Raw genomic sequence first — 25,626 nt, 5'->3', positions numbered from 1 at the left:
TTTAACTTTATTTGGTATTATTTCTGGTATTTCTGGTATTATTAAACTCTCTCCAAACGTTCTGCTGCTCACAAAACAATACGCAGTAAGCACCAATCAATGAGAGCGAGTTTGAACTTAAGAAAGCTGACTGGTCACGGTCAAAAAAAAAATATGTTGAGGACCAATACATAACCTCCAAATAGCCACATAAACCTGCGCTCGCTCTCATATGCACGCACGCACCGTCACGATCTAATACACCTGTTGTGCCGAATTCTGCACCCCTGCCAGATTATGCACCCCCTCATTAAAGTCGCTACCTGATTGCCTAATCACATCCCCACCCCTAATCCTAACCCCTCCCACACACCTACTCCTAAACCTACCAATACTAGGGGATGCAAATTTCGGCACTACACCGGCTCAAATTAAGCACTGAGACTACTTTAGAATTTAAATTATTAGTTTATAATAATTTACGCAATTACTAAAAGCTGGTTTGTGGTAGTAAACTGGCAAAAAGACAAAAATTACTCTAGTCAAATACTCTGGAATCTTTGTAGGCTACTGCATGGGAAAGTATCCAGTCATGGAGCAGGCCTTTCCTAAAATAGAATAGAAATGCACCGCCCTCCATTGGTTTTCCCCACGGGAATTACAATACTGACAAACAGCAAACATTTAATACGTTTTTTATTTAGATATGCATATAAAAGATAAGTTGTTAACCAAAATTTCAAAGAAATGTACTTTTACAAACAGGTGGCTATCAAAAATGATCACAGCTCACTTTAGGAAACAGCAGAAGATTCCATCAATACCATGTGGAAACTTTGCTAACAATACTTTCTGCGGTTTAGTCAAAGCCTTAAAAACAAAACTGGTCACCGCTGACGTGTAGAGCCTCTCAGAGAGGAGAAAAACAAAGCAGAAGATAACGGACAGTTGACGAAACGCGAGACCACGAGCTCCCACCTGTCAACAGGTGGACTGACTGACGCGCCACTACAGCCTTATTTGTTAACAACCTAATTAGGCACTGCGGTATGCTGATATAAAATCCCCGGTATGGGTCAATGCAACGGAACCTAGTGAAATGACTTAAAACTAAACACAGATGTGCAGTTGTTGAAGACATTTAAATAAAGGTGCAAAATAAGCACATATAAAAACACACAAAAACACAAATCCTGCTCAGCTCTGTAAGTTATATAGCTATATAGTCAAAACTGTTGATGGGTAACAGAAAGAGCAAAAGAAATTGCGTTTAAAAAGAAGTAAACAAAGCAAAACTCAATCTTAAAAAGAAGCATTTACATACAATACAACATCGTGTAAATGATCCCTCAAAAAAGGACACTCAATTTTGTGCAAATACGGTCTCTGAACTTCATTTATGTCGTTGTGACCACTAGGAGTCACTCTTGGACTTTTCTAATGCCACTAGAGAGTACTGTGAGGCTCTTGAGTAATTTGGCAAATGAAATTCAACAACCTAGAACATTTTTACAGACAATTCAGTGCTGTAAGTACACACTAATTGTCTTTTGGCTTGGGGGAGGAATGCCAGCTCTGGAATGAAGCATGCTTGAAACCTGCTGTCAGGCTAGGCTTTGTTATTTTCTCAGGGCAGGGTGTCAAAAACAAGGTACAAAACACACTAATTCTAATGCTCTAATGGCATTAGAGAAGTTAAAACACTGTCATCACAAGCCTATTACCATGTTAGTAGAATTAGTCACTGGATGTAGGGATAATCTTAAACAGTCTTATCGCTCGAGGAGTCCGAAGCAGATAACAGCAACCTTGCGTTCTTTTCATTCTGTAAGTGTGCCTTTTCTGTGGACATTTTATCTTGGTGAACAAAAGCGTGCCTTCCTTTGGCTCTGGCTGAGCACCTCAGCAATGCTTTGACAATCAGGTAGGCCAGTTCAGCCACATTGAGCACAATGCAGATAGCAGAAGATCCCACCATGAAGATGGTGAAGACTGTCTTCTCTGTTGGTCGTGAGATAAAGCAGTCAACTTTATTGGGACAGGGCCACTGCTCACACTTCACAAGACGGGCCATCTGAAACCCATCGTAGACATAATACAGAGCGTACATGAATCCGGCCTCGAAAAGGAGCCGGAAGAACAGGCTGGAGGTGTAGGTCCACCACAGCGGCCCGGTGATGGGTAGACGCCTCTTCTTCAGACTCTCCAGGTCATCCCCTTTGGCACCGCCACCTCGGTTGGCCAAAAGTCCTTTCTTTACATTGCGTTTGCGATGCGCCACATGCATAGGCTCCTAATCATCGAAAAGAAAGAGATGAATTTGAGCAACTACATATAATATAAATTTGAACTCAAAAATTGTCAATAAAATAATATTCATTATATTATTTTATTGACAATTTTTGAGTTCAAATTTAAACAATATGTAAAGTTCACACACTATATATATTTAAATGTAAATTTGAACTCAAAAATTGTCAGGTGAAGTCGGACTGCTCATCCCCCCAGACCGTTTCGGCGGCTATTACAAGGATGCTAATGCGGAAGATGAAGAGGACAGACAGCCAGATCTTTCCCAGGCTGGTGGAGTGTTTATTTACCCCTCCCAGCTGGGCATAAAGTGCTCCCCAACTCATCCTATCTGCTGTTGCTGTCAGCTCCTAATCATCGAAAAGAAAGAGATGAATTTGAGCAACTACATATAATATAAATTTGAACTCAAAAATTGTCAATACAGTTTAAATTTTTATATTATTTTATTGACAATTTTTGAGTTCAAATTTAAACAATATGTAAAGTTCACACTATATATTTATTTAAATGTAAATTTGAACTCAAAAATTGTCAATAAATAAATATTCATTATATTATTTTATTGACAATTTTTGAGTTCAAATTTAAACAATATGTAAAGTTCACACACTATATATATTTAAATGTAAATTTGAACTCAAAAATTGTCAATACAGTTTAAATTTCAGATGACAAAAAAATATATATAAAAATAGAATGTTTTTGAAAGACGTCTCTTATGCTCACCAAGGTTGATCAAAAAATACAGTAAAATAGATACAGCATATTACAATGATTTCTAAAGGATCATGTGACACTGAAAACTAATGATTGCTGAAAATTCTGCTTTGCTATGACAAAAATAAATTACATTTTCAAATATATTATAACAGAAAACAGATTTTAAATTGTAATATTTCACAATATTGTTTTAATTTACAAAATTTACTGTATTTTTGGTCAAATTAATGCAGTCTTGGTAAGCATAAGAGACTTATTTCAAAAGTATATATATATTATTCCAAACTTTTCCAGTAGGGTAAACTTAAATTTTCATTCCTCAATCCTAATAACACAAACTATAATTCTATGTCTTCAAAAAGACTCAACATATTGAATTGAAAATACCTTCATTAACATATATTAATGACATTAATAAATCCTTTAATAAATTCCTATTAATTAAGATATCCTTCATTCCCACACATTTTGGTAACTTTGATCATATTTGGTCGAAATTAACACGGAAGAATTATCACATAACATTGTCACTTAAAAAAATAGTGAAATGTCTGGCGGTTTTACAAAACGAAGTTTACCTGTTAGCCTACAAAATGATTCAGATCAAATCCATGATATATATCCGCCCAGGTGAGTTAAAATCAGTACTTTCACTTGCGGAGTTTCTTTGTGGTCTAGAGAGTGAGATGAAGTGGTTTGACTGAGGACAGTGAGCGTAAGTTTAGTGCACCTGACATCGGGCGGAGTCACAGCGTTCATTGGTGGTTCTTGAGTTCGCAGGCGAAAAAAACAATAGTATGTTCCTGGAATGCGCCGCCGCCTCAGCAGCAGCGATCTCGTACAGTCGCGTCGCTAGCGTGTAGGTGTGGTATTATGTTCAAACGTACAACATAACTTTCACACAGTATAGTTTTAAATATTTCAGGTCATGAGTAAATAACCTACAGTCGAATAGAAAGTGCTTTTTAGTCTAACCGTTCAGGTGCCATGAAACGTATGAAATATGAAACGTATCTATAACTTACATTAGACTAATACTGCAACTTAAATATAAGTAGAATGATTCAGTAACGTTTAGGTCCACTAATAATCTGTCTCTGCATTATTTAACAAGATATCAGGCCAAACAGTTTGCACATTTCGAGCAAAACATAACATGTTTATATATATATATATATGCTGAGATTATTAGTGGGCCTAAACTTTACTGACCTACTCACATTTAAGTTGCAGTATTAATCTAATATAAATAATAGATACGTTAGAGTAAAAAGCACTTTCTATGTGACTGTAGGTTATTTACTCATGACCTGAAATATTTAAAACTAAACTGTGTGAAAGTTAAGATGTGTTGTGTTTTTCATTTCATTTTCTTTTTAATGTGATGTACTACACCAGTGTTTACTCTGCTAGGACACCTGTGTGAATTGACGTCATACACAAAAAATCACCACCTTGATACCAGTCAGATAAGTCATTGTTAGTTCTGAGAAAAGCATTATTTATTTGAATCTGACACTTGGTTTGAAATGTTATGACACTCATACATCTCAAGTTAAGTGTACACATAATTATTGGGCTCAGCTTAGGTATAAAGAGATTCATTCATTACTTCATTCATTCATGAAGTTACGAAAATGCCATTCATTTTCAATTGCGCATATTTTCCTTTTAATTTGTGAATTTCACATTAAAGTGCTCTTTAGTCAAGTATCTGTCACAAATCTTAGACTTAAAAATACTGGTAAAGCATTATAAAAATTCAATTCATAATTAAATGAATCCTAAAGATATTTCTGAGGTTAGCTTTAGTTCCAGTCATATTCTGTTGCCTGGAAGGGAAAAATGTGACAACAATGGCTCAGATGATCCATAAACACTTTCATTTAGGTAGTATCTCATGGTTAGCCTCATTCCTTCAGTTTAGCTAGTCCCATCAGCAGTTGATCTCTTCTCTCTCTCCTGACTGTAAGGTGCTCCTGTTCAGCAGGGATCAGCTCACAGATCTCCTAAAGTAGATGGTAAAATCTTTCCGTTTATAATGATTACAATAATTATATATTAAAAAAATATATATGAGTATTTAGGAAATCAGATTTAAGATTTCAAAAGCCACTGTTTCAAGAAATTTTCCAATTATTAATAATATAACTGATATTGCATACTTTTATAATTCTATCTGCTGGCTCTCCGGAAAAGTCTGGAACAGGTCCAAAAGTATTAAGAACCCTCTTTATGCCCTCGCTGTAGTGCTGGAGATAATCTTCCATACCTGGACAGACAAAACACAGAATGAGGGTCAAATCAAAATGTGCTTTTGCATTTCTACAATACAGTAGTATTACAGTTGACCATAAAAGGTCATATATTTTTCATGACTCTAATAACAACATATTACAGAAATAGTTTTGATTCGTTTTAATTCATTCAAAATACTTTTTTAAAACCAGCTACAAAATTCATATTTTGTATAACAAATGCTGCTTTGTCCTTATGAATAACTGTGACACAAAAAGTATAATCAGTTTGGAACTGTGTCTAAAATGATTCAGTGTATAAACTTACTGGCTTTTTGTTTTGTAACAAGAGTTTTCAAGCATGAATTGAGTAGCTCTTAATCTGAAGGGCATGAGTTCTTTTAGAAGGGCTCTCAGCAGATAAGATGTGCACCAGTGAAAGTTCAGCCACAGTTCTTCGCTTACAGTTTCCAAGAACTTGTGCCATTACAGCAATGGAAGAAACCAGGGCGAAACTCTTGTGTTTACAGGGGGGCTTTATCACCACAGTGAGAGCACTGTAGCACCTCACTCACAGTAGGCAGGGCTGAGAATAATAACTCATCTGTCATCATCAAAGGTTAGTACTGGTGTCACATGGCAAAGCACGTTTCATAGGGGGAGCAGGGTCATCCTATAGATTTCACACTGCTTTCTGATTTTCACCGTGAACATGAGATCTCTTCAAAACACATGCACATTTACACACTTTCGTGCTTGTTTCAGATTCTTTTACAGTTTCTCTCTTGCACACACACACTTAAGGTCACGTGAGGTGGATGTAATCGAAACAATAAGAGGTTTTTACAGACTGCTTTTTCGCTGCCCCAAGCACCGCACCAATTTTTTTACATGCATAATGAAAACAAAACCTTCTCAGTGCTTCAATACAAAGTTTCATTATCCCATTTTTTTACAAATTGCATGGGTTAAAAGGTGGCTTGCCTTCTGGTGCGTTGAGATGCATGGTTTCAATGGGACCTATAAAAGCGTAGCGCATGCCCAAGCCCTCAGACATCACCAGATCAATGTCCTTCACTGAGATCACTCCGTCCTGGATGAAAAGAAAGAGAAGTTAATTTGGCAACTCGCACTGTATTATATGCTTGGATGAAAGACAATGTTACTAAAAGTGGTTTACTGATGTTCTGATCTAATCCTAAAATTACAGCTTCCTGCTTAGTAGTTTGTCCAGCCAACAAGGTTTGGTCCACCTTATTGGTCCCCCCCAACCTTTTTGTCCCATCTGAAGAGCACTAAAGCCGCTCCCACTGTATTGGGTTTCTCTTATCATTTAACTCGGTGTCCTCTGAACAATGGGATGGCATGGCAGGGGGAGGCAAGTGTGGTTGTGCCAGGCCTTGGACCCACTTTGCACTCAGATTACCTGTGGCTACAGATACCTGTTGCCTGACTGTGCTGAAATCAAAGCTTGGATACAGAATGGGCAGTGGGGGACGAGTTTAGGAGGGGGACAGGGTGGTCTTTGTTCATTTCCTGCATGCAACAACGAGGCCGTTATCTCGGTGTCGCCAGGCGGCAGACTGGCTGGGGAAACTGTGAAAAGAGGCCTTTCCTCTACGGTAATCACCAGGGGCAGCCATTAGCTTTCCCAGCTGCTCTACTTTCCAGTGCTGGCTCTCTCTCAAAGAGCCGCCTGAACTCTGAGAGGAAGCATGAGTGGATTTGAGCTGCAAATCTGGCATGTGGGGCACCATCCAAACTTTAAATGTTCCTCATCATACAAAAACAACCTCTTTTTCCTTTAATAAAACAACTCATTTCAAAAGCACAAACACAAAAAAGAGGCAAGTCCATGAAGAAAAAATAAGGTAAGAGGCAAGTCCCTGAAAACACAAGTCTGTAAGTCTAAAATCTACAGAACTCAACTTTAAAAACTGTATGAGAGGCTTACGGAAATCTTAAGGCATCTTAACCCTACCGATTTCAGGCTGCTCTGTGCCTGTTGGAAATTCAGCATATAGACGTGATGCCACATAAAAGCCAGCCTCAATTATGCCTTCTGAGCAGCATTGGAGTCGTAAAGACTCATAAATGCCACTTCAGAAGTGCTTCTGTGCCAACTTTGCAGTGTAAACGAAAGGGATAGTTCATCCAAAATTCTGTCATCATTTACTCACCCTCAATTTGTTACAAACCTGTACAAGTTTCTTTCTTCGGCTGAACACAAATGAAGATATTTTGAAGAATGTAGGTAACCAAACAGTTGATGTCCCCACTGTGGAAGTCAATGAGGAGCAGCAAATGTTTGATGATGGAATTTTCATTTTTGGTTGAACTATCCCTTTAGTGGTGTTATGAACATCGGATCCAATTTGAATTTTCATCTGCTAAACAATATTCAGATGTCTGTGGGCACTGTTTGACCCATGATAACAACATGAACAGCTCACACATCTCATTATTCAAAAGAGTGAAACATGAATAAACTCAAATAATATAGTGTAAAGACTTTCAAATTGAACAAAAGAGATGCAACAGCACCAATTAACCAGCCTTTGAACAATATGTAACTTCTTTTAATTATCAAAACAAAAAACAGTATGCAATAACCAGTTTGTGTGCTGGTTTAACTGGTTCATCAACATGGCTTCCTTTAAAGCTCCATCTGACATAACCTTTTTACAGCTCAGAAAGCAGAGTCTTTTGAAATGCTTGAAAAGTATTTGTCTACAACAACAAAAAAGAGGAGAGGTATTTCTGTCATTTAGAAGCTGACCCAAAACATTATATGGAGTTGTGCCTCAAATGGTGCATGTTTAATTTATAAATGTAACTTTTCCTTCTGACCAAGAAGAAATTACAAGACTTGGAAAATTATGTCATTACAGTGTACCTCATAAGAAATTAAATTCCTCACACACGCACTGTCATATGGACACTGCATAGAAAACTAGTGAGACAGAACACATGATACACTTTAAATCATACTGTAGTTCCAGACAAATCTAAATTACCTCATCATCAGTGATTGCACAATAACACCACTGATGAGGAAATGAAGGATAAAGAAAGAAGAATAACGGTTATAAGGAAGAGCACTTTACTGTTTATTTACTGTTACAGCTATATATATATATATATATATATATATATATAAAAATCCCACTCCTCCTAAATGATGCATAATGAATAAGATCAATACAAATAACATTTACAGCTAATGTGATATTTTGTCTTCACCCTCATAAGATTCCTTTAGTTCAGCCTCAGTTCAGTGGTTATCAATCTCTGAAATGAGCAGAAAAGTCAAGTCAGTCAAAAAGTAAGAATAGCATATCATTTTCAGTGTTGCCATATAAGTTGTGAAATTGTCTCTAAACACAAAAGCAGAATGGACAGCATACTTTATTGGACATACTGTATGTACATCTGGAACCAGCTTTAAAAAAAAAGCAAATTGACACAAGTGGTTCAACATTTAACCTCTCAAATGTCAGCAACTGCGATTAAGTCACAGAATGCTCTTAGGCAACAACAACACAAGGGCTTTTACTTTTGTAAGGAGCCTCTGTTTTAGCTTTACTTTATTGAGAACATTCTTCTAGGGTTTTCCTCTCAAAACTTAAATGCAAATCTTGTCCTTTAGTGGTTGTATCTAAATTGATATTTCAAAAACTCAAAAACAAAAATTCTGTCATCATTTGCCCAATTGTTTTTCTGCTGCTCACTGTTATTGTACGAAAAAAGTGTGGTCTGAACATTGTGCTAAGTATCTTCTTTTGTGTTCCACAGAAGAAAGAAATCATGCAGGTTTGAAGCAACATAAGGGTGAGTAAATGATGATATTGAGTGATGGTGATAATGATGAATCCTTAAAATTATTCATATCTAGAGATATTTGTTTTATACATAAAACTTTTTGGTTAATCTGCGTTATTTATGTAGGATAAGGGTATTTTCCAAAGATTAGACGGTATATATGAACACTACATGAAAAAAACAAAACAACTCAACAAAATGGGTAACAATGATGTTATGTACAATTGGCTACAACTACAGTTAGGTAAAGGCTTCTTGAGAGAGCTGATTATGCATTTTCAAACACAATTTCACCACACCTCTGTCACAGTGCATTGTCCATATAATCCTGACACCTGTGTATAGAACATCATTTAGTGTCACCATGAATCATCTTTACAGTTTTGTGATGATGCATCCATAATACACCCTGCCTGGACAGAATGTGCAATTTTGTGTTTTGTCTTTAATTGTCCATTACTCGACTGAATAATGAACAGCCACTCTAAAAATAAGTTCAAAGTGAAGTGTCCATTGTTTGTGGAAGTGCTTTCTTGACTTTGCTTTTTGTTCATGCTTGTAGGCAGTGCTGAAAAGGGTTTGGTTTTTAAAGTGGATCACCTAACTCTACCCCGTGTTCATTTGATACACTGTAATACAGGTGTACTGTACTGTATAACCAGGACAAAACCACCAGTGTGAGGAAAGATAAGCTGGCCGGTCTAAAAGTTTCTCAAGAGAAACAAAGAAAAGAGATGTTTTTTTTCCCTTCTCTAAATCAATCATTTATAAACAGTGAGATAAGACTGTGGATGTTGCAACAAAATACAATAGTCTCTGTTCATTCATTCCTTCCACTAATTTCACTTTCCTTTCTTCCTAAAAACAGAGACATGCATCAAAATTTACAAAAGTTATAGTATTTCCTGTTCATAGATATGCAAGTAATAAGATTTGTCTACAATATATTTTCTCCACGCATGAACAAATAAAGGGTCTGTTATCAGAGCTATGATATAAACTAACAACATTCATCCTGTAATGTGGACAACATATTAAAGCAATAAGCCATGAGAAGCTGTGCGTTACATAGATTTTACCTTGGGTAATGGTGGTCTTTACCATGTGATTTGTGGTAAGTTCACTGTAATGCAGGCCTTAAAGAGAAAGTTCACCCAAAAATGAAAATTCTGTCATCATTTACTACACAAACAGGTGCTGGTCCCCACTGACTTCCATAGTATGGAAAAAAAAATACTATGGAAGTCAAAAGGGACCAGAAACTGTTTGCTTTCCCACATTCTTCAAAATATCTTCTCATATGTTCTGCAGAAGAAAGAAACTTGAGGGTGAGGGGCATTTTCATTTTTGGTTGAACTATCCCTTTTAAGTGGTGCATTGCTTTTATAAAATTGCAGCAACAATTTGAAAAAAAAATAAATAAATAACAAAACAATAAACAACTAAATAAAACAATTTTAATTGAATTTTTCATAATTGACAGGACATAACTGACACAACTATTTTACTTTACACTACCATACAAAATTTGGAGGTTGTAAATTTATTTGATTTATTTATCATTTTTTAAAGACTTTTTGTTTTTGTGGAAACTGTGATACTTTTTTAAGGATTCTTTGATGAATAGACAGTTCAACAGAACCTGGAATGCCCATAAGCACAACACCTCCTTATATGTCCTGTCCATTTCACTACCCTCTGTGCCAATGTCAACAAATGTTTACTTGGTGCGTTATGAATTTCACCAGAGAATGGGTAGGTAGTCAAAATATTCTTCATTATTATCATGACTCTAACTGATATGTGGTTTTGTTCCATGGCTCAACTAACCTGAACCAGCCTCCAGGACTCTGCTATGATGGCATACTGAACACGGTTCAATGCGAAACCATCGATCTCCTTCCTGAGTCGCACAGGTGCCTGCCCGACATCCGTCATCAGTGAGTAAGCAACATCCATTACAGCAGGCAGTGTTTCGGGGTGTGGCACCAGCTCCACCAGACGCACATAGTAGGGCGGGTTTACCTGTGAGGTTCAAAACAAGAAGGAAATGACACCAGTTTGTTTGCCCCTGGACACAGATAAAGCACTATACTAATGTGTTTACTGGAGCTAGAGATAATGGCCTTGTACTGAACTTCTTTCCCACTATGAAGGTCTCTCTTGTCTAAATGTCTGACCACAAATGCTTGGCATTCATGATTAAACATTCACTTAATGCAAGTGAAGGTGAACTATTTGCCTCACACTGCTTTGAAGGACAACATGACCAGCAAGACCTTGCTGCTCATGAGATCAGAGTGGAATTTCCATTAAGCATGGAAGGATTCAAAGTCCAGTAAAGCCCCCTGGGCCTAAAACACTCCACATCTCCATTCTTCACTACAGGCTGCTAAATCAGGACTGACATATCCATGTAAATAATGCTTTCATTAAATAAACATAAATAGTAGCACTAAAACTAAAACATGAATGTTGTAAAACCATTTGAAAAAAAAAAATTGTTATTTGCGGTAATTGCAGAAAACTGAACTGAAGTATATGTGTATCAAATGAACTGTCAAACATACTGGCAGTGGCAATCCTTTTTTATTTTAAATCATTTTCATTATTTATTTATTTTTGCATCATAATTTCTTTCAAAAACAATTCCAAAGGCCTAAAAATTTGATTTGTGCATCAAACTTGTGCATCTCCACAGTGTATATATAATATAATCTCTCACAGACTGTAAACATAACTAACCGGATGAGAAATGATGCACCGAGTTCGGTTCTGGACACGAGAGAACACGTTGCTTGGCATCAGGCAGGAAGTGGAGCTGCTGAGAATCACGCTTTCTGTGACAAGATTCTCCACCTCATGGAAGACAGTCTGCTTTGCTTCCAGGTCCTCAAACACACACTCCTATTCACAGAAAACACACAGAGGACAAGAGCAGATAATGGTCAACAATATAGCAAAGGGACTGTATGAAATGTACTATAATTTAAGCTGTAGCAACATCTTTTCCATACGAGCACAAAAAAAGTACAAGAAGAAAACACAAGAGCGGAAAAAATGAATGGCAGTGGAATGGGCTGAAAAAATATGATGTGAATAATTATAAAAGGGCCATATTTTCCCAAGGCTGATAAAACAGACAGGAATATTCACTCACGCTTCTTTAATCATTTAGCAGGAAAGCTTTTTAGTCAGAGTTGCTATGAAACTGAAGTAAGGACAGATAATCACTTCCATATTGAGACGTACATACAAAATGATTGGAGAAACCCAGAATACGTCACCAGAGAGAAGATCCAGTTATGACATTTTAAATCAAAAGGTAATTTTTTTAATGGAACATATACGTTAATAAATCATTTACAATAAGATCTATAACATAATAAAAAAAATAGATGAATTTGTGAATGGTGAATTTTCACTTCATGCTGACTTTAAGAATGGGAAGATTTTAGAAAAAAAGCACACAAACCGCTAAAATAAATTATATAACTTTAATGGCATATTATAATATCGCAAATACAGCATCAGCACATAACAGGACTATATGGCGTCATTAAATGTTGACGTCATCATAACTGGGAAAAACAGAAACCATCAGCTGTCACTGAATGTAGTACACAGGAAAAATGCATGATCAGATACATCACCTCATCCATCTTTATGAATGTTTATGGGAGGGGGAAAAGGAATTTCCAATAGCAAACAGAGGTTTGGCTCCAAAGTGTTCAATACATTTTAATAATTAAACACAGGTGCAATTTCAATAGTTAATCACATTAACTCATGGAATGTTCAAACAGTTGCAGACGTAAAACCACAGACATGTCTTCTGGTTTCATGTGCTTTTTTTTGTGCACATTAAAACAATTAAATGTAAAATAATGAATTTGGTACTTGTCATTAGTGAACACTCTTTCTTGTCTTCACATTAAATAATTGTTGCTTTCGTTCCATACATATCAGGGAGATGTTTATCCGGCCCAGTCACATTTTTGGGTCAACGGGAAGTCATCTAAGTTTGAGGGGAAACCGTACCTGGACAAAGAAAGCTCCCTCCAGGGCCTGCAGCAGGTCATCATGACTGCTGAGTAGACTCAACTGCTCTGCAGCCGTGAGATTTCCTCTCAGCATTTTGGCTTGCTGAAGCTCCTCAATCTGTTTCCTGCTCACACACGAAAACACATTATTCATCTTAAATTCAACAAAATGTATACAAAATCTGACAGCTGTTCTGTCCAAATACAATGTTTTAATGATGGTTTATGACTGACAAGACATCGGTTTCAGATGTAAATTATGTCTTTAAAAAACACTTTTTACTTTAACTGAAGCAACTCTGCATGCGTCACAGAAGATTACTGTTTTTTGTGTCCTAATCTGTCATTGCTGCATTCTAGCCAGGGCACCTACACTGTAAAACATGATTTTTTTTTTAAATTTGTAAATAAAAGAAAAATGATTGTACTGTAGAGCGTTTTACTAGAAAATACTATTTCAGTTTTTCTAATTCAATGTGTTTCTTTGTAACTGTTTGTGAAATTTACTAGTGAAACTTGTTTCTACACATCTTTTAATTCATATCTAGGAAAGAGAAAGCCCTGCATCTCCCCCTGGTGACAGAAGAGGTGAATCAAGGAAGAGGGTTATTTACACAACATAAACAGATATGGACAGAGAGTACTAATATATTCTAGAAAACTTCAATTTGTGCATATTTTTTTCTTTGCATATTATGCCCTCTCTTTTATTCTATTGATCTCCTCGGACCATTGCTTTATGTAAGGTTGTGCCATAAAAATGGGTCACAAACCTGCTCTGACAAAAGTTGAGCAGCGATGCTAAAGGCAGAGAATCTGACTGAGGGGTCAACAGGTCATTTTTCTTTCCTGTTTAAAACTGACCTGATCTCTGTGATGGCCCCTGATGCTTGTCCTGGTATGTTGTCATAGATATTGACCATGTATCCTCCACTCATAAACACCATGGCCCAGGAGCGGCCGATCAGCCCACTTTATTATGCAACATACATGCAATTAGGAAAGAGACAGCACAGTAAATAAATCAAATAAAAATGCAGATCAAGGAGTCTGTTAACATTAGTGAAAATCAATGCTTTATCTACATACCAAAATGAGGAACATGTCAGACTACTTAAACAGGAACTTTAATATTGCATGACAAATAAAAATAATATGACTTTGATGATCATGCATGAAAACCCCCCTGTAAAATAGAGTAATAACCTTATTTGTACAAGCCAAAACCTACCCAAAATATGTCAAATAAACACAAATAACGAGTCGCGTGATCATTTAATTTAGGTCATAAATCACTGCACTGTTCATTTTTTACATGCACTTTTCTGATATGGAGTAATGTATTCATAAACACAATCACAGTAGCGTTCAAAGACCACTCAGCTATTCTGTTAGACAATTTCAGAAACACGTCTGCCAAAACTAACAGACTGATTAAACAAAGTAACTCTCACCTCCCGACAACAGTAATAATCTTTCCTTTTAATGAACTCATCGCAAACCCCTTTACAAATGTCAAAACTCAGTCAGCTACTTCGTAGGAGCACAATATCACCAGACTTCAGCTTGTCATGTGCACGAAAGAGAGGCGGAGCTACGGCGTCTCACACGCGCCTAAATACATCAGGACTTTTACAGAAGGATATTTCCTTGGATTGCAGCGCAGAAGGCGTTCATACGTGCATTCAGATATGTAATGTTAAAAAAAAAACATAGACACAAATATAATTAATGCCAACCAATAGCGAAACACAGCATATTTTAATGGGTAGCATTTGACAGAACGCTGTCTCTGTATCCTAGCAACCGACGTGTTGATGAGCGTAGTCAGTGAGCTGTAACGTTAGCTGCTGTTGGGCTAACGTTACATACATGGTTTTCGGGATATTTCAATTTAATACGGCTATTAATTTGCACTTTTCTTTGGTAAGCAAACTGCTCTGTTAACCAGGTAAGTAAAACTATCGTAATTTACAAACCTTAGATGTTGGCAGTTAAATTGTATACGAGATACGTGGTATGGTCGCTAACTAGACATGTGAACTGTGTTGTTAGAATTGTTTTAAAAAATTTTTTACTCGCATATTTATTAAAAATAATACCTAAAGTTATAAGAATAGCTTCTTTTCTTTCTTGTTTTATAGATGTTCCCACTGTCCATTGTTGCCTGAAAAATGCATTAGCCTTTAATTAGCCTATTTATTAAAAATATTGACAAATGTAGCATTCACATCAAAAGACTTGCTTGAGTTTTGTTTTTGTTTTTGTTTTATTATTTCAGATGGAGAACGTGCATCCTGTCCCAGAGGAAGAGGAGGATGATTTGTATACTGGCTACAATGATTACAATCCGACTTTTGACTCGGAGGTGCACAAATACTTGCACCTTAGACATGCATTTATTGAATGTCATAATTAGCTTTTATGCATCATGATGTTCCTGTCCCTGCAGGACCTTCACAACGATGTGGACTTTCAGCAGGCAGTCAGAACTAGTCATGGCAGAAGACCACCAGTAAGTTGTATTGTATCTGCTGATTAATCTAGAATGTCAAGCACACCAGTAATAATAAACACTAAATTAATTTATTAAATGTTTTTAGATGACTGCAAAATATCTTGGCACTGCAATTGGAGGACGACCGATTGGAACAGCTTATGGGGTAAGTAAAGCATATGGATTTACACTACTACATTTCTGACTGAAAAATTCAAAAGCTTACGTTAGAATGATAGCATGTTAGGATGTGCAATGTCTTATAATCAGGAAGACAGCTGTCAGGGCAGGAAAGGTGAAGGTCTCCAAGAGGTGAGAGATTATACAGTCAGAATCAGGACGGTCAAACATAACAAGCACATTTCTTGTTGACTGTAGGGATTGTGAAAGTTTGTCAGATGTTGGTAGTAAATTGATGCTATTTGTTTTCCATTTTTTTCTCTTTATATATCTGATGTTAATATCTAGTCTCGGATGCCTGTTGGCACTGCTATGGGAAGGCCTATGACTGGAGCTGTTCAGGTGGGACAAAGCTCTTGTTTATTGATATGCAGTCCTTTGTCATATGCTGTGAAATTGTATTAATCTTTTTGTGTATTGTACAGGACGGTGCGGCTCGTCCCATGACTGCAGTGCGAGCAGCAGGATATTCTTCATCTATAGCTAGAGGTGCGTTCACACATGAAACCCACTTGCACATGTGCTGTTCAGACACATTTTACTTGAAATATACTTAACTGCTTTATAATGATATTGATTCATACATTTTAACTCCTGAGTTGGTGAAAAATATGACAATTTCCTTCATTTTAATTGTTTGAATTTCCAGGCTCAGTGTTTGATCCCCTGGGGCAATCAAAAGGACCAGCCCCTCCATTAGAGACAAAGAATGAAGACACGTATGCATCCCTCTGCTTTCATAGTGCTTGAGAAGATATTGACAACTAGATTTTGTTTACTAGATCCCACTTTACGTCTTTAGTTTTACTTAGAGATGGACAGCTTTTTGGTCTAATTATTTTCTTGTTTAGTCCAGAGGAGAAGATAAAGATCCTCGAAAAGAAGGTGAATGATTTGATAGAGGAGAGCTGTCTTGCTCATGCTCGTGGGGATCTTCAGCTGGTAGGTATAGCTTTATAACTGCTATAAGTGATTTTAAAGAATTGTCTTTTGTATGCTAAATTAGCTTTTTTCAACAGTCTTTAGAGAAAGCCAAGGAGGCTGGCAGGAAGGAGAGGGCTTTGGTGAGACAGAGAGAACAAACAGGCACTGCAGACCACATCAATCTGGACCTGACCTTCTCTGTGAGTGCATTGCTTCATATAAAATACATGACTTGACTGAAAACTGAAAATTCACATGACTCTTTCATGCTTTGTTCAGGTGCTGTTTAATTTAGCAAACCAATATGCCAATAATGACATGTACACTGAGGCCGTGAACACTTACCAAGTCATTGTGAAGAACAAAATGTTCAATAATGCCGGTGAGCAAATTTCAAATGTGTTTTAAAATATCTCAGATTCACTCCTCTTTGATTCAAGTGTGTTTCTAACATCAGGTTTTGTGTAACTGCTTACCCTACTATAGGACGACTGAAAGTGAACATGGCAAATATCTATTTCAAGCAAAAGAACTACACAAAGGCCATCAAATTTTACCGCATGGCTTTGGATCAGATCTCAAATGCCCACAATGCAATGAGGTCAGTACTTGTAGTTGCATGTGTTGTGTGAACTGCATAATTGTTTTGCACCATTCAGTTTATGCAGGTCTTGGGTAATTTGATGTGATTTTTCAACACGTAAAGATCTCTTATTGTATAGCATCAAGATCATGCAGAACATTGGAGTTGTGTTCATACATATGGGTCAGTACTCAGATGCCATCACATCCTTTGAGTACATCATGAGCGAGAGCCCCAATATAAAGACGGGCTTCAACCTCATCCTGTGTTACTATGCCATCGGAGACCGGGAGAGCATGAAGAAAGCTTTTCAGAAACTCATTTGTGTGCCCCTCGGTATTGATGATGATGACAAGTATATCCCTCCAAATGTGAGTGCATAATTCTTTGTTAGTCATATACTTGAACTGAATTATGTCTTATTCTTCATGGATTTTTTTTTTTTAATTTTAGGATGACCCTCATGCAAACATGGTGATTGAGGCTATAAAGAATGATAAGCTTCACCAAATGGAAAGTGAGAGGTATTATAATGTATTGAACGTTCTGTTGGATCTATAATTCTTAAGCTTTGCGTTTATTATTCTCAGAATTTTTTTCAGTATTTTTGTTTTGCTTTTCTTTCTAGGAAAGCACTTGCAGAAAAATACATTATGACCTCAGCCAAGCTTATTGCTCCAGCCATTGAGTCGTCATTTGCTGCTGGCTTTGACTGGTGAGTTATTTATACTACTTTTCATAAGTTTGGGGTCAGAATATTTTTTCCCCCCAAAAAAATATATATTTTATTCAGCAAGGATGCATTAAATTGTAAAAAAAAAAGACAAAATGCTACAAAATATTTCTGTTAAAATAAATGCTGTTCTTTTGAATTTTTCCATCAGAGAATCGTGCTGATGCTAAATGTTTCTTGAGCAGCAAATTAGCATATTTAAAAATATTTCTGAAGAATTGCTGGGCGACTGAAGACTGGAGTAATGGCTGCTGAATATTCAGCTTTTCCATCATAAGAATAAATGACATTTTTTAAATGTTTAAAATAGAAAACCGTTTTTTTACATTGTAATAATATTTTACAATATTACTGTTTTATTATATTTTTGTTTAAAATGTAGTCTTAGTGAGCAGAAGAGACTTATTTCCAAAACATTAAAAAAACAATCTTACTTAGCCTAAACTTTTAAGTGGTAGTGTGTGTATTCCACAAGAGGGCGTTAAAGCGCAAGACTTGTCCATGCCATTCCATTAACAATATTTATGTATTATTTATTTTGCATAATTAATTATAGTTCATTATTATTAGTTAAGACCATTTCTAATAGACTAAAGTAAACCATCCATAGAGTTTGTCCTAAAGCTTAATTTGGTACTTTTTCAGGTGTGTGGACATGGTGAAGGGTTCACAATACGTGGAGCTTGCAAATGACTTGGAGATCAATAAAGCTATTACATACTTGAGACAGAGGGACTTCAAACAGGTAGATGGGTCCCTGGAGACACACTCAAATTATGTTGCTTTTGATATATTACCACAGAACTGAGCCATATTGCTCTATATCTGTGTGGAACCCTTGTTTCTGTCTTATAACACTTTCCACATTCAATGGTCCATTTTATTTTGTTTTCTTGCCTATCCATCTGCATGACTATTGAGGCTGAGGTATGTTTGTGTTGTTGGAGAACGTGTGTGTGTGTGGGGTGGGGGGGGGTCTTTCTGCTGTAGACCTTGTGTATATGTGTGCTGATATTGCATTCTGTTGCATTGTTTCTCTCATTTCATGTAGCAGCAAATGTAATGTGATGTAACTTAAGTGTATTTAGGTATTATTCAATGATATGATAGTGAAACATCTATCTACATTACCAATTTCCTTTAAGTCACTATAAATATGCCTAATCAATTTTGTTTCCAGGCAGTCGAGACGCTAAAGATGTTTGAGAAGAAGGACAGTCGGGTAAAAAGTGCTGCTGCCACTAATCTTTCTTTTCTTTACTTTTTGGTGAGTACAACGCTATAAAGCATTGACCTCAAAGAGCTGGTGTTAATAAGGTTCTCACAGACATGCTTTTGTTTTTTTTGCTATTTCTGTGTCTTCTCCAGGAAAAGGATTTTGACCAGGCTGACCGCTATGCTGAGCTGGCCATGAGCGCCGACCACTACAACCCTGCTGCCCTAGTGAACAAAGGCAACACAGAGTTTGTGAAGGAGGACTATGAGAAAGCAGCAGAGTTTTATAAGGAGGCTCTTCGTAATGACTCATCTTGCACTGAAGCTCTCTATAACTTAGGTCTGCTATCACAAACTTGACATCCTAAGGGTTACATCACATGAGATTTACATAAATTTGTGCTTTAACATTTCTACATTTGAAATGTTTCAGCAGAGACCAAGACTGTATATTAATAATGTAAGCAATTTTAAAGCAGAAATCTCTGTATCCTCCTGCAGGGTTGACCTATAAGAGGCTGGGTAGACTGGAGGAAGCCCTGGACTGCTTCCTTAAACTGCACGCTATCCTCAGAAACAGTGCTCAGGTCATGTACCAGCTGGCTAATCTGTATCCTTCTTTAAAATGTCAGTAATCAAAATTTAGATTAAATAAAAATGCTCTGTGATGGTTTTCATAATTTCAGTTGCCAGGAAATAGAACGGATACAGTAAGTATGGTTTTGCTTGGTAAGAGTCATATTCCCTAAGTGGCTTTAGATATGAGATGTTGGAGGACCCTCATCAGGCCATTGAATGGCTGATGCAGCTCACCAGTGTGACCCCCACAGATGCCCAGGTGCTGGCCAAACTGGGAGACCTTTATGATAATGAAGGAGACAAGTCACAGGCCTTCCAGTACTATTATGAGGTAAAAAAAACAAAACAAAGAACTATTGCAGTTAAAATTTTAGTGGATATTGTTGGGTATTCAAGTTACTCAAAGAAAGAGAATTGACAGAGGTAGCATTTAAAATAATTAATGTGTTGTTTATTTCAGTCATACAGGTATTTTCCCTCAAACATTAGTGTCATTGAATGGTTGGGAGCATATTACATCGACACCCAGTTCTGTGAAAAAGCTATTCAGTACTTTGAGAGAGCTACCCTCATTCAGTAAGTTACTAAATATGATTATTTATTAATAATTATTTATTATTATTAATATATTAAATATGATTAATTTATCATGCATATTCTGCATGTCTCTGGAGATTTTTTAAAATAACTTTTCATGAATTTCAGACCGACACAGGTGAATTGGCAGCTGATGGTGGCCAGCTGTTATAGAAGAAGCGGTATGAACTTGACAATAATAATAAATTTAACCATAAGCTGTCATCTCAGTGCCTTCAAAATCATGATTTATATTTTTCATTTGTTTTCAGGGAATTATCAGAAGGCACTTGAGACCTACAAGGACATTCATCGGAAATTTCCTGAAAATGTTGAATGTGATGTGTTCAGCAGTTATTTTCAGTTATTTTTAATTTTCTGTACCCTTCTAGAGGCTCTGAGTCTCATGTCATTTTCTGTCGGGCAGGTCTACGCTTCCTGGTCAGGCTGTGCACAGATATGGGACTAAAAGAGGTGCAGGATTATGCCACCAAACTCAAGAAAGTTGAAAAAATGAAGGAGATCAGAGAGCAGGTACACTGATTTCTCTCATACTGTTTATATGCTGGCCTCTTTTGCTTCAGAAGAGAATAGATCTGTATTGTCTTTGTTAAAAGGACCAACGAAAAAGCATTTAGCAACTTTTCAATAGCAGAATAAAAATAAACATTGTGTTTCTTCTTTTACAATTGTCCTTATTATTTATATACAATGTAAATAAAAATAGGTGAATATGTACAAATGCATATGTGCAAATAGTTGAGTGGAAGTGAGGAGTGAACAAAAGCACATAAAACTGTTTAGAGGGATCTTTCAACCAAGTGTGGAGAGTTTCAAAGTTTAGAATTTAGAACAAGAGAGAGAGAGAGAGATTACCTGGATTTCTTCTCCTGTTCCTTTAGCCAGGAAACCCATGCTTAATTACTGAGGAACAAATTGTTTGGTGGTCTGTATATGAAATATTTGAAGCTATACCTCAAAGAATAGAGCTGCAGAATATTTGACAGCATTCTGTTATTGACACACACAGAGGATGAGATCTGGGAGGGACAGCAGTGCTCGAGGCCGCAGGGAAGGCAGCGCTGGCAGTGGTGAGTGGATAGATTTAACTGAACCTCATCAATAACGTTTCAAATGAAATACTAGTCATTAACTGAATACTTGCTTCTACTTTACTTTTTCCATCGACCTCAATCTGTAATCTGCCTCTCTTGGTAAACAGGAAATACTTCAAACCTTACACACACTCTCTCTAAGAAACCCAGTGGTATGAGTGTAATTCCCCTAATATAGTGAATCCAGGTGGACGAGCTTAGTGGAGACTGCTAGCCCTGTGATGTGATATTTCAAAAAGAGAGTGCACGTGTCTTAGACAAGATTTAGATATTTTAATCCAACAACTTCCCTTTAGACCTTTGGTTTATGCTTTGTTTTAATTTATAGTGTAGTAATATTGTTATTTTATTTTATTAAAAATATTATTATTTTCGTTCTTGATTTCTCTTCTGGGACATCAGATGTGGCTCTCTTGTCAGGTGATGTCCAGTTATCAGCTTCAGGCAGTGCTGGGTTCAAAGGTCATGCAGCACATTCATTTTCAAACATCAGCCTCTTTCTGCATCTCACTGCTCTCTTCTTCCAACACTTTCTTTTCCCATCTCCTAACACATTAGGAAACGGCTCAAACCCCAAGAAGCCCAGTGGTATGATCATTCCCTGCCTCAGTAGAATAGAGCAGAAATAAGAGGAATCTACTTTAATATGAAAGTGGTTGGTTTTATAATGGATTTGGTTTGGGTTCTTCATAAATTTAATGTAGTCATAATTCTTACCACTGTGGAAAATAAGAAAAGTAAAGGGCATTCATCCATTTAGAAGTTTGGGGTCAGTAAGATTTTTTCATGTTTTTGAAAGAAGTCTCTTTAACCTCTTAAGACCCGAGAAAAGATTTTTAGGAAAAAAATAAAATAAAAAAAATGATATTTCATTCATAAGCTATGCTATGTCCTTGGTAGAGGACATCGGGACTCAATAAAAAATAAAAAAAAAAGACATGAATGAACATGCATAGGCAAAAACAATAGATTTTTAAAATCACCAATACATTTTAGAATGATTTGATATACCATTTTTCTTTCTGCAAAATGTGTGTAAAATGGCAATAAACGGGTTTTCTCATTATATACAATGCATCTATAAACTAAATCTAATTTGCATATTAATGTGCTTTTGGGGCAACATGTAATGAAAAAAGAAGTGTAATAATGGGAGTAATATTTGACATTTGAAGACCAAGGAGAGGGAGTGGTCATAGTGAAACATCCAAACAGTTAGTATCTCTGAAAAGCCATGAATGTGCTCTGTACAGGACATCTAGACTTAAAACTGTGGCATGTATAGTCTCAGAGAAATACACCAAAATATAATGTCCTCATATGAGGTCACAGGGTCTCAGGAGGTTAAGTTTTTCCAAGGCTGCATTCATATATTTTTTTATCAAAACCGTTTTATTAAAAACTAAAAAAAAAAACTATTTTCTGATTTACGTATGTCAAAAACAGTTGTGCTTCTTACTATTTTTGAGGAAAAACGTGATGCATTTTTTCCCAGGATTCTTTGATGAATAGAAAGTTTAATAAAACAGCATTTAAGTGTTTTGTAACATTATAAACTATACTGCCACTTTTGATCAATTTAATGAATCATTGCTGAATAAATAAAAAAAACATTCTGACCTCAAACTTCTCAAGAGTAGTATAATTTTTGTACAGCCATTCAGACACAGCATATAATCACAATCATGAAATCACTCATATTGGGACAGTAATGGGACAGAACTGAATTTCATTTTCTTTTCCTGATCTGCATTCTCTTTCACTTTATATTGTAAGCCTCGTCTTCATTTTGTTAGTAATCTGTTATTCTCTTTTATCTCTATTATTCTGTTCATGGCTGTGCACCTGAAAGGGAGCAGCTCAAGCCCCATCAATACCCCTCCTCTGAGAGCCAGTGGTATGACTACACACACTACAGAAATACATTAGAGGAAGAGCTCACACACTCCTCCTGTGCAACTATAAAACAAGCATGCCATTGCATTCTGCTCAAGAAAACACTGCTGCTACTGCACCCGTTAGTCAGCTTTGTTACGGATGCCATTCATTCCTCACATTCTGCCCGGCAGTCATAACTAAACTCAACAACACATAATACTGTTTACCACTTTATTCACAAACAATCTTCATTGTTGTATAGCACAACCTAATTTGAAAGCCTCAGCTCTCTGCTCTCTGTCTAGCCTTTCCACTGTCTCTTCAGAGTTCTGTCTTCTTCTCTTTCCTTTCTTTTCTCTGCAGTTTCTCGCTCAGAAGCTAAGTATAGTCCTGTGCTGGAGTAGGGCAGAGGTATGTACTGTATTACACTGTGCAGTTTAGATGATCAGTCCTCTAGACGATTAAACACAAAAAATCATAGCTGCAAGCTTCATGGAAAACTTCAAACCCATTGCCCAGTCCATATGTCAAAATGTTGTTTTTAATGCCTGTAGTTCCCTGTAATGATACAGCGTCCAAGGACATAAATTCAGTCACAGCACAATAGAGCAAACATGTGCTGTGAAAGCCCTATCTGCCAAAACCACTGTTTCCAGGGAATATCCCGCTCTCACCGTCTGACAGAGTGTTTCCAGCACCTTCTTTCTGTTTGCAAAGCACTGAGTGCAAATAAACCAGTGAAATATTTCACAAGTACACTCCTGAACAACAGTATTCCAGTATCAGAGCGCTTGATCTCGCTGTACTCTGTACTTTGATTCTGGCTTGATTCCTCAGTCAGATGTACATGATAGGATAAACTACTGTATGTCAGCAATATGTTTTTCATTTTAATGCCTTTGTGTTTTGTCGTTGGGACGGTTAAATATAATTACCTGCCTGCGAAACTCCGGTCTCACATCTGCCCCTCGGTGCTCTGTTCCTGTCGTCACAGCTGAGATGTGAAATGCAGCTGTGTGCCGTTGTCTTTATGCAACACAAATGCTTTCCATAATGCAAGTCATATGGTTGCAGAGTGAACTCACTTTAATTAGGATTCTAGTGTCACATAGACGTTGCTTCAAGTGCAAGCTGGAGCTGTTGTTTGTCATGCTTTTTGTTTTGTTTATCAGCATTCTCTAACATTTGTTTTGTTGTAGCGTTTAAGCATGGTTTACATTGTTGATGGTGGCAAGTCAAATGCGAATGCCTTTTTTTCTCTTTTGTTCAGAAGAATCTGACCAGACACTACTGTAAAATAACTCTCACTCCAGAGATGTTTTCAAGTTCAACGCTGGCTCTTTTGGATGTGTTTTCTCAGACAGTGGACAGAGCAACCATGGCACCAGCGCCAAGGGTGAAAGGCTTAGCGTTAAACTGAAAACTCTTCCAGGGTCCAATGAGCCGTATGAGGCCAGCACTCAGCAGGAAATAGGTAAGAAATAACATCAATCATCATATGTGACTGATAAACAATCTAGGAAAGATTAAATTTGTGGTAGAATACTTAATTTTTCAGTACACAAACAGTAGGGCATGCCACTAGCAATACCAAGGTTCAATCCTCAGGGAATGTGTTAACTGATCAGTTGTCCACTTTGAGTTCAATATAAGTTGCTTGGATAAAACCCACTGTTAAGTGTTAAATGTATGATGATAAAATTATTACATTTCTGTAATCATCTTACCTTTTTTTCTGGCTGGTTTATTTAATAGCTTTAATAGTTTTCTCTTTCATGTGAAGGAAAGCAAGCTTCTGCCCTGGTCTGTGCTTGTTAAAATGCATTGCTTCCATTGCATTCATCATTTTAGATGCTTCGTATGTCGATCCTTTGGGGCCTCAAATGCAGAGACCGAAAACTGCAGCAAGAAAACGCACTGAGGAAGATGAGTTTGCTGATGAAGAGCTGGGAGATGACTTGCTGCCTGAGTGATGTGTGCAATGGATATCAATTAAGTGGAATATCTAATATATGTCAAGACACTAAATTTGTCTGTATTTTTTAGTACTGTATTTTTAGTAGTCCTAAAATACTAATTCTTTTCCAGGCATCTTATATCTCATTTCATTATGCTTTACTATATTTTGTAATAATACATAATAAATTTAGGGATAATACAGTTTATTCCAAATTATTTATTTCATTCATTTTGTGCATTGTAAAGACATCAACTTTTGTACTATCTGCATAC

General features: G+C 36.7%; 3 protein-coding genes across 3 annotated transcripts; 1 reads left to right on the top strand and 2 right to left on the bottom strand.

The window, feature by feature from the left end:
• Positions 1-691: 691 nt before the first annotated feature.
• Positions 692-3,686, bottom strand: LOC107724444 (gap junction beta-6 protein-like). The gene is made up of 3 exons (XM_016533381.1): positions 3,591-3,686; positions 2,463-2,639; positions 692-2,272 (listed from the first exon to the last, which is right to left on the bottom strand). Exons 2-3 carry the CDS (start codon positions 2,613-2,615, stop codon positions 1,742-1,744), a joined length of 684 nt encoding a protein of 227 aa, XP_016388867.1. The 5' UTR covers positions 2,616-2,639; positions 3,591-3,686; the 3' UTR covers positions 692-1,741.
• Positions 3,687-4,659: 973 nt separating this feature from the next.
• Positions 4,660-14,702, bottom strand: LOC107724506 (lambda-crystallin-like). The gene is made up of 8 exons (XM_016533478.1): positions 14,569-14,702; positions 13,979-14,086; positions 13,113-13,239; positions 11,817-11,978; positions 10,902-11,096; positions 6,234-6,342; positions 5,178-5,284; positions 4,660-5,021 (listed from the first exon to the last, which is right to left on the bottom strand). The coding sequence occupies exons 1-8, from the start codon at positions 14,607-14,609 to the stop codon at positions 4,923-4,925; spliced, it is 948 nt and encodes a 315-aa protein (XP_016388964.1). The 5' UTR covers positions 14,610-14,702; the 3' UTR covers positions 4,660-4,922.
• Positions 14,703-14,780: 78 nt separating this feature from the next.
• On the top strand, positions 14,781-25,476 carry LOC107724505 (intraflagellar transport protein 88 homolog). The gene is made up of 27 exons (XM_016533477.1): positions 14,781-15,065; positions 15,396-15,482; positions 15,567-15,629; positions 15,718-15,777; positions 16,080-16,133; positions 16,217-16,280; positions 16,441-16,510; positions 16,643-16,733; positions 16,811-16,915; positions 16,995-17,097; positions 17,202-17,316; positions 17,438-17,669; positions 17,752-17,822; positions 17,927-18,013; positions 18,677-18,776; positions 19,212-19,298; positions 19,400-19,586; positions 19,748-19,856; positions 20,006-20,156; positions 20,286-20,401; positions 20,531-20,583; positions 20,674-20,739; positions 20,829-20,935; positions 21,432-21,492; positions 23,369-23,413; positions 24,755-24,868; positions 25,246-25,476. Exons 2-27 carry the CDS (start codon positions 15,396-15,398, stop codon positions 25,365-25,367), a joined length of 2,520 nt encoding a protein of 839 aa, XP_016388963.1. The 5' UTR covers positions 14,781-15,065; the 3' UTR covers positions 25,368-25,476.
• Positions 25,477-25,626: the final 150 nt, after the last annotated feature.

Source organism: Sinocyclocheilus rhinocerous, unplaced genomic scaffold (genome assembly GCF_001515625.1).
Source record: "Sinocyclocheilus rhinocerous isolate Xijiao unplaced genomic scaffold, SAMN03320098_v1.1 scaffold64, whole genome shotgun sequence".
NCBI lineage: Eukaryota > Metazoa > Chordata > Actinopteri > Cypriniformes > Cyprinidae > Sinocyclocheilus > Sinocyclocheilus rhinocerous.
This window is presented reverse-complemented; position numbering and strand designations above follow the sequence as displayed.